Raw genomic sequence first — 9,551 nt, 5'->3', positions numbered from 1 at the left:
ATACTAACGAAGACGGTTGTTATCTCACATAATATCATTCCTTTATTAACTAATGCGAGCCTTTGATCATATTTCCAACCAATATTGAATTATATTCATTTTAGGAATAGAGTTTTTGTACTTGAAATAAGGTTTTTTTTTTTTTTTTTTAAAATGTATGTGTTATAATGACAGTTGGGTATAAGCGATTTAATTTTGAATTTAAATATTTTTCTTTGACCATAATATTTGCATAGTCGGAGTTTGTTTGCTTTATTATTCGTTTTTTTTTAATAATTTAATTGAAGGAATTTGAAATTAAAGAAAAGAAAATAGTGCGTGAAATGTGAACAAGGGATACTATTGTCTTTTGGTTAAGTGAACTGTCCCGTTTATTTGGATGTCCACGAAGTTCGCATGAAGCATCGGAAGCTTGTAGTCGTAGCTACAAATTATATTTTAATCAAAGTCAAATAAAGTTGTCGATCTGAAATGTTTTCATTTCAATTGCCCATACCCTACACCAATATTTACGGTCATGCCACCGTTGTAAAGTTTTTTCCCCTTATTAATCTTTATAAACAAATTTATTAGAAAAGTGAAAATACATTAGTAGAAAAATAATTTTTAAATAGGCTATTTTGATGGATTATATCACTATATAAGTTTTGCTATATTTGTAAGAGGCTGTTTGGAACACTGAGATGATATAAGATGTGAGGAGTTATGATGTCTGAAGAGTTTTGATATCTGAGGAGTTTTGATCGAGTATGATCAAGTATGTTCAAGTACTAAGATGATATACGATACACGGAAAAAATGATGATGAGATACGAAACACGTTCCGAAAATGGGGACACAAACCATTAAAATCGGTGAAGATGGGATAATGAGCCTTCAAATACATAAAAGATATATCATCTCAAATTGGAAATAATTATCAACGAATATTTAAAGGGAAAAAAAGAGAGAAAGAAAAAGAATACTGAGAAGTGGCAAAATCGTTAATAAAGTCGACAGAGAAGGCCAAATTTGTCAACGAGCATCCTCTTTAGAACCGATCGACCCAATGTGGATGGTGATTTGTTTCCTTCTGTAGAATCTTCGCGCCGTCGGTCCGAGAGAGATCGCCGGGAGAACATACGCTGTTTCTCAGATCCGATCACTGGCTTGCCGTTTTTTTTCTCATTGTAAATATTGTTTCTGATTTTTCAAGCCCCTTATTGATTCGGGTTTTGTCTTCCAATATAGCGGCGTTTTCGATTCTTCCTCTCCGTCGCTGGATCGCTTGTTTTTCCTGCAGAAATGGCTTTCATGGGCTTATAGGGTTTCATTCTTATACGTTACTAGTCAGTGAGGGCTCTTTGGTTTAGGATTTTATTTGGGTTCTCCAGATTGCAGGTATGGCTATCAGGGTTACCGTCTCCTTCTCGGGTTATGTCGCTCAAAACCTTGCAACCTCTGCCGGAATACGTGTCGGTAATTGTCGCGCTGTTCACGAATGCTGGATTCGATCTCGATTTTTTGGCTCAAATCAGAAGCCGGAATTTGACCATCCCGGTTCAGTCCGCCATTACCATTCCGACGTCCTTCCGTCTAATTCAAGATGTTGGGTTAAGAATTCAGCATCTTCGTTTGGCACTATCGCTGGAGAAATTGTTGGTGAAAGCTTTAGAAACCCCATTGTTCTAGGTTTGATCTCGATTATGAAGTCAACTGTAGTTACTTCCGTTTCCTCGCCAATGGCTATGGGTGTATTCGGTGTTTCTTCCTTCAACGCCGCTTCGGTTATCCCATTTTTACAGGGGTCGAAGTCGGTAACGGGAAACGACTCGGTTCCAAGCTCAGCTGGCGGCGAAATAGAAAGTTATGGAGTTTTTGACTGCGTAATGGACGAGGGCATGAGCCTGCCGCCCAATCCTCCGCAGTTAGAGAAGAGCAGCTGGATATCGCGCTTCTTGAATAACTGTTCTCAAGATGCGAAGGCCATCGTTACAGCTTTGACTGTTAGTGTGCTTTTTCGCTCCTTCTTGGCTGAACCAAGGTCCATACCTTCTTCATCAATGTATCCCACCCTTGACGTGGGCGATCGCATCTTGGCTGAAAAGGTAAGACAATGTTTTTCTACTGAAATTTTAGTTTTAAATATCTGAAAGAACTAGAAGAGAACGTTCGTTAGACTATTGGGGTTGGTAATTATATGTTTGAATTCATATGGAAATGTTCAAATTTGTTTCCTTCGTCAAATGTTCAAGCTCCTTGAAAATTTCCTATTATTTTGCCTAGAATAGTGAAAAGCTTGTTTTAATTGTCATGGTTGGGTGTTTGATGGTGTACATTATGAGATAGAGTTTACTTTCTTTTATATCTCTTGTATAAGCCCTGCTTCCTTAAAGAATTGAATTTCCCTTTTCAGTTGTCAAATGACATCTAGGGATGATAACTGAAGGAAGTGTTTGATGATTGTTGAAGAAGGATAAGTAATATCAATATGATCAAGACCTGGTTTGAAATTATTGATCACTTGTTTCTTCGTTAACTTATCCAGTCTTCTTATGCTTTTCAGGTGTCATACTTTTTCCGAAAGCCGAGTGTTTCTGATATTGTCATATTCAAGGCACCTCCAATCTTGCAGGTAGCGTCTACGATCTCTATTTTCAGGAAACGTTTTCCTCTGTTCGAAGTTCATTCATGTTGCTTATCTCGTTGAAAATTCTGGTACATTTGCAGGAGATTGGTTACAAGTCAAATGATGTATTTATCAAGAGAATTGTGGCAAAGGCTGGTGATTGTGTTGAGGTTAGCTATTCTCATCTGTTTGAATGATTTCACTGGGGCTCGAGTCTTCGTTCTCACTGGCCCTTTTGAATGCAAATCAATTTACAATGGAATTTTCCGATTCCCTAAGCTCATTTTGTTTCATTGCTACAGGTACGAGATGGAAAACTCTTGGTGAATGGTGTTGCTCAAAATGAGAAGTTTATCTTAGAGCCACTTTCTTATAACATGGATCCAGTGGTAATATATCCCAACCCTTTAGTGATGAAACACACATTTATATTTGGTAGAGCATGCCCACTCAAATTATTGGACGTCATGTTTTATCTTGCAGCTTGTGCCTGAAGGGTATGTTTTTGTATTGGGAGACAATCGCAACAACAGTTTCGATTCTCATAACTGGTAATTTAACTATCCTGGATTCGATTTGCTACTATTTTCTCAACAAACCATGTGATACTTTATAATCAGGAGAACCAGCTCCTCATTTTTTCTCATTGTGTCATTGTCGAATTTCTTTACATGTTGCATACAAGTCTTCGACCTTAAAGAATTGTCGAAATGCTTCTAACGTGTTCTAATTTGGGTTTTCCAGGGGTCCACTTCCTGTCGAAAACATTGTTGGTAGATCAGTGTTCCGATATTGGCCACCGTCGAAAGTTTCTGATATCATGAGTGATCAAAATGCAGACGAAGATGCGGTAGTTTCTTGATGTTTCACCATCTGTTGTTTTTATTTTTATTTTTTTGCCGAGATCAGAATCTGTTTGATTGATTTTGGTATTTGTTCTCAAATTACATATTCAATTTCTTTTTTGGCCAAGTGCTGAGGGCTGCAGTAGAACATTGGATGGATGGGAATTAGATTTATCTGCAATTTCTTTGTGGTTGAAACTGTAACCACTACTGTATTTAGATTACATTTGACATCCACATTGGCCTGGGAAAAGATTCATATAAAGATGAGAACGTTTGTTCATTGTTTTCTCAAGTTTCATTTTCCCAGTTTGTATATAATTGTGAATTACAACATCGGTTTCATGTATATATTGCAAAATGTTCTTCATATATTTGTTAACGTTGCGAATCTCGTTTAGATATGAAGGTAACTAAGTTCAGTTTTGATTGGATTGTATATGGGAAAGGATTATTTAAATCCCTATTCTAATAATTGAAATGTCTGAGATGTACTAACATCCTCATCTCTAACATCTTTTTGAGGTTGGAAGTTCAAATTCTCATCATAATGACGAAATTGTGGACTAGGGGACTGCTTGGCCCTTCCATAGTTCAGCTTGTTTCTTTTCTAACTTACATTTGAAGATTTTAGATTGTACTTATTATGTGGCTGAAGAAGAGCACTGCGGTTACAATCAGCTTTTTAAGTTGACCGGATAAAGTTTGAACAAACTAAAAATTGACCCTAAAAAATAACTATTGTATATATTACTAAATTAGTTATATTTGAAAATGTTGTTAAGTGATATTATAGTCTATGTTGGCCATGGTATTAAATTTTCGTCGATATCTCAATATTTTCACATTTTTACAAATTGGATATCGACATGAAGATTTTCATTATATCATAGGAAAATTTACGAAACATAGTAAAATAAACAACAAAATATCATTGATGTAAATATCATATAAATAATAAACATGTTAAAGGTCCAAGGGTTTCAATAAAAACAGAATTGTGTTTCATACTATATTTATAAATCATAAAACTAGTTTTTAACAATTACATATTAGTTGATAATGAATGATTATTAATTTATTTACGAGCATGTTTTAGGTTTTAAAATATTTGTGTAACTATAATTTTGTAATATTATATAATTTATAATACATAACATGATATATAATTTAATTTTTAAAAAATGAATTGAGTTTATTACCCGACATACTTTATTTCTAAATGTTTTCATCTTTACATAATAGATTTTAAAATTTAAATTTAAAATTTGGATAAAATAAAAATATAAAAATGTTTGTTTTCAGAATTTACACAAAATTCGAAAATAAATTTTCAGAAATAAAATTAGACAAACAGACTTAATTGATATTGATATTTTTATAAAATTAAGGTTTCGATATTTTTTTGTTTAGATCAACATTTTAAACCGGGATGTCAACACGCTAACGAAGACAACTTTGCATTTAATAACTATAACCCACCTCCTCCTTTCTATATTCAAGCTAAGCATAAGAACCACATCTTCCTCTCTCTATATATGAGTTAAAAATACTGTTTTGAGATCTGGGCCCTCCTTTTTTCTATCATTTTATAAAGCTGACACGTTACTAAATATTCTACTTCTAATGAAAGAGCTGAATTTTATTGCTAGACATGTCTAATTGTCTAATTAGGTGATTCAGCTACTTACAATTTAATGACATAGTCAAACATATTTTTATAAAACAATAATTTTAAACACATCCCTAATTGTTTAGAAGCTTCTTTATGGATTATAATCTGTATGAAAATAAACTTCAATCATTTAGAATATTGTAAGTTTTATAAATAATTAGTGAAATGTTGTTGTTTTGAAAATAATTAGAGAAGTATGGTAGTTTTGGAGATTTGACTTGTACGATTTTTTTAATTGACGTACGTCGAGGGTTGAAAACTCGACCTAACTTTGTTCTTTTTCTTTTCTTTTTTTTTTAAAAAAATATTATTCTTTACCTTCTCTAAACAAAGTATCCTATGCAAATTTACCGTTCTATTTCTTGAAAAAAAAGAAGAAAAATTTATCCTTGTATTTCTTAATAATAAGTAAAATTTACATTATTAACTCTTAACTCCAAGAGACATCATAAAAAAGAACAAATTCTCAATCTTTTTTTCTTCCATATCAATACAACAATTTAATGTTTCTCATTCATTTTTTTTTTTAAAAAAAAAATCAATGTATTCCACAAGGCGGACGTCATTGATTTCGAGCTGGTTGTTGTCATCGACTTTGAACTTTAGGTTGCTCTAGTTCCTCTTGATGTCACTTTGGTGGCTTTTGTACATCTGTAGGTGCTTCATAGTATAAATATTCGTTACGCTCTCCACGGCCGCGACCATGTCCATGCATGTATGAAGACGATGGACCGACCTCTAAATCATAATATACTAAACCAAAAGGTGGCATCATCATCATTGGACTAGCATAACCAGTCTGGCTCTATGTTTGCGTCGTAGGAGGCAACTCTTCCACATTGTGGTTGACCTCATCAAACTCACTTCTTCTACTCGAGCATGTCCCCTACGCCTAGGTACTGACAAAGGAGCAATAGGTATATCGTACATATAATGTATCTCCTTCATATAGCTATTGTTATTACTACATATAGTAAGGACCTAGTCTGAATCATTTGCAACACCACGAAGGCGACTATTGTTCGATCTCTGTTAATTATAAAAAAACTAGACAATATTTAAAATAATTTTGAATTAAAATTAATTAGAAAATATTTAATTATGTACTAGATGACCCACAGCTGCTCTCGGACGAGTAACATATCGCCTTGTAATAATATTGTACCAATTGATGTAATTTTGAGTTGCATCCCTATCAAATTGCCCAACTGGATACCCTATTGCAATAAATCTTGCACGGTAATGCCATTGCACTACCAAATGTGCAACTTTTTCAGACCAATCTCCAGTTCTTAGGTCGATGTCATGTAGTAGAGGTTCAATATTTTATTCTGATGGGACATCTTGTTGGAGACCAAGTTGTCTTATCACTTTGTTAGGAAAATGGCACTCACAAATGTAAAAACATATAAGAGGATTTATCGTTCGCCATATGTCTTGATCGTCTGTACATAAATTGGGAAAAATGTCCACGAAAACTTTGTAAGACTCCCAAATAATCTGAAACATAAAATATTATACTAAAACTATTAAAAATGTTGGGGTTGATGTCCTAAATCTCGTAGGGTCCTATAGTTTGTAATTGTAATGTAAAAACATCTTATTTATTTAATAAAATATATGGTATTTTATTTCAGTTTTAGTTGCATTAACCACAAACCAATAAACTAAGATCTAAGGTTATCTTGTACCTTAAATATGTATGTAGAGACATACGGGTCGATCATGTTTAAGTGATAACCTAAATGGTATGTAGTAGATGGATAAGGCTTGATATCATATCCTGGTGACACTACGAGTATGACCTACTTTGTCAATGTTACAATTGTTGTAAAGTGCTACAAATAATCTGATCCTGATCATTCATGTGGAGACATGTAAGCGGTGATATTCTATATAAAGAAGTTTGTATAAGACATGTTTAGTGTCATTATATAACTGAAGGATCCTGCAGCGAAAATGGATTGTCCCAATTCTAAAAAATTTACAAAACACAATTTTACATAGAAACAGAACGGATCATGCATTTAATTAAACAAAACATATAGCATGCTTGAGAAACTAAGAAGAGAAAAATGGAATAGAAGACTTACCCCTGAAGAACACATTTCCTCTTCACTATGAAAAACACGAACACCAAAAGGGCACTACCACAAAAGCAACCTCAGTATTCTCTGGATGAGAATCCAGGAAGAGTGGACTTTGACTATTTTGGTGAGGGAATGGATTGAGAGAGAAGAAGAAGAAGAAAAAAGGAAAACCTGAGATATCAGAACCCTAATTTTTTTGGGGAAAAATATAATTTTTTTTAGAAAGAGAATAATATCATTTAAACTCCTAATTTTTGGTAATGGTATCAACTAAAACTATTAATTAATAATTATATAAATTTAAAATTTGAATTTTTATAATCCATCTATTTACACCCTCTTTCCAATTTTGCTCGATTATAAGTTTAAATGTAATAGATGTACATGTTGATGCCAAATTTAGGCCAAGAAAAAACAACCATAAATTTGTAATTTGGAGAAGACTTACAAAATAAAGAAAAAAAACTCTGGTGTTTAAGTAAGAAGTTTTCAGTTACAAAGCCATTATGTATATTTATAAGAGATTTGATTTAGAATTTATCTTAAATCTTTTCGAACTAAGATATGAAAATTTTTTAATCTAAAACAAGATCAAGCCTTATCCTATTTTATTTTGTCTTATTTTATATTATCTCATATCGTCTTTGTTGAAATTAGGGTTTTTACTCTAGGCGCATTTTCGTCTTTATACTTTACTCTAGGGTTTCCCTTTTTTTCTATTTAGGCTGGCAGTCACTGTGTATTCTTTGTATCAGTCATATAATAAAATTCCTTCTTTCCGTGGTTTTTTCTCCCTGATTAGGGTTTTCCACGTAAATCTTGTGTGTGCTATTTCTTTCTCTACTATGTATTTTTCATCATGGTATTAGAGCATGGAGACGAAATCCTAGCCACAACTAAGAAAAACCTAACAGGAGAATCTCAAACCAATGGCACAGAAATAGCCATTATTATCCAAAACGCCATTGACCATTATTTCCAATCTCGACCAGTCGGCGATTAGATCCGACCAGCCAGCTTTCCGCCCGATTCCGCTCGATCCCATACAGCCGCAACCGATCGAAGCACAGCAAACCCAGTCCATGGCTTCTACGCCGTACCGCACATCAAATATGTTTGTCGACGCGTTTTAGGTGGCATAGCCGACTGTCGCCGAATTGCATAGGATGAAGCCGAATCTGCCTTTCCAGCCAACCCACGACCTTCCGCCGAACTTCCAGCCAGGTAATGTCGTTTTTTTTTCGTCGAGCCAGGCATTTTTTCTTATGTGCGGGTTAACCCATCAAGTTCGGTCGGTAAGTTTCAGCCGATCCCTCGAATAGGTGCAGACAAAGATTTGCAGGTGGGAATAAATCTAGTCAGTGGCTATCATTTAATCAATCGGGAGGTCATGGCTCAGTCGGATGCGAATAGTAGTTTGGGACAGTCATCACCTATCATAGGTGGATTTGGAGGAGAAGATTCATCATCCCATCAACGGGATCAGGGGACTATAATCCAAGACCAGTTTACTCAGTTGCAACTACAGATTAAGAAGTAGAATGAGATGTTCCAACAACAGATGGCTGCCATTGGAGAAGCACTGGGATCGACATCCAATGTCCAGTCAGATCTGAATCAGAATCAATCGATTTACCCTGGAAATTTGATAACTTCTTTCCTTACGTACTCTTCAAATTTATTCTTTGGAGCTATAGGCAATTCTTCTAGCTTTATTGTAGGAGAAAAGTTGAATGGTGAAAATTACTTTTCCTGGTCCCAATCTATTAAAATAACCCTTGAGAGTCATCACAAATTTGGGTATTTAATGGGAGAAATACCGAAACCAAGGCCAGAAGATCCCCAAGAACGAATTTGGAAAGGGGAGGATTCTTTGCTGAGATCTATTCTGGTAGGAAGTATGGAACCCCAAATTGGAAAACCCTTATTATATGTAGCCACAACTTGAGGTATTTGGGAGGCAGTCCAAAAACTTTACTCGAGGAGACAGAACACTTTGCGATTATATACCTTATGTAAGCAGGTCCACGAGTGTAAGCAAAGGGCAATGGATGTTACAGCTTACTTCAATAAATTGTCATTCTTTCACAAGAGATGAATTTGTGCCGTGAGATTATTTGGAATTGTCCTTGTGGAGGAGTTTTGCACTATTAATTTGAGGAAACCGATCGTGTATATGACTTTCTTGCCAGATTGAATTCTAGTTTGATGCAGAAAGCAGTCGTATATTGGGAACCCGTCCGATACCGTCCCTAATGGAGGTCTGCTCTGAAGTACGTCTTGAGGAAGACAGGTCTAGGGCAATGAATAATACTATTGTAACCCTCAACATA

At 34.7% G+C, this 9,551-nt stretch overlaps 1 protein-coding gene and 1 pseudogene across 1 annotated transcript; one reads left to right on the top strand and one right to left on the bottom strand.

Moving 5' to 3' along the window:
• The first annotated feature begins 961 nt into the window (after window positions 1-961).
• On the top strand, window positions 962-3,827 carry LOC150034210 (thylakoidal processing peptidase 1, chloroplastic-like). The gene is made up of 6 exons (XM_090318367.1): window positions 962-2,087; window positions 2,546-2,614; window positions 2,710-2,778; window positions 2,911-2,997; window positions 3,092-3,159; window positions 3,353-3,827. Exons 1-6 carry the CDS (start codon window positions 1,383-1,385, stop codon window positions 3,468-3,470), a joined length of 1,116 nt encoding a protein of 371 aa, XP_090174493.1. The 5' UTR covers window positions 962-1,382; the 3' UTR covers window positions 3,471-3,827.
• A 1,839-nt stretch (window positions 3,828-5,666) lies between these two features.
• On the bottom strand, window positions 5,667-8,302 carry LOC150034209 (uncharacterized; annotated as a pseudogene).
• Window positions 8,303-9,551: the final 1,249 nt, after the last annotated feature.

Source organism: Benincasa hispida, chromosome 9 (genome assembly GCF_027475165.1).
Source record: "Benincasa hispida cultivar pf3 chromosome 9, pf3_genome.v1.1, whole genome shotgun sequence".
In the NCBI taxonomy this organism is placed as follows: domain Eukaryota; kingdom Viridiplantae; phylum Streptophyta; class Magnoliopsida; order Cucurbitales; family Cucurbitaceae; genus Benincasa; species Benincasa hispida.
This window is presented reverse-complemented; position numbering and strand designations above follow the sequence as displayed.

Coding starts and splice junctions, on each gene's coding strand:
- LOC150034210 (XM_090318367.1), top strand. CDS start 1,383: ATGGCTATCAGGGTTACCGTCTCCTTCTCGGGTTATGTCGCTCAAAAC. Junction 2,088..2,545: donor ATCGCATCTTGGCTGAAAAG/GTAAGACAATGT, acceptor TATGCTTTTCAG/GTGTCATACTTTTTCCGAAA. Junction 2,779..2,910: donor AGGCTGGTGATTGTGTTGAG/GTTAGCTATTCT, acceptor TCATTGCTACAG/GTACGAGATGGAAAACTCTT.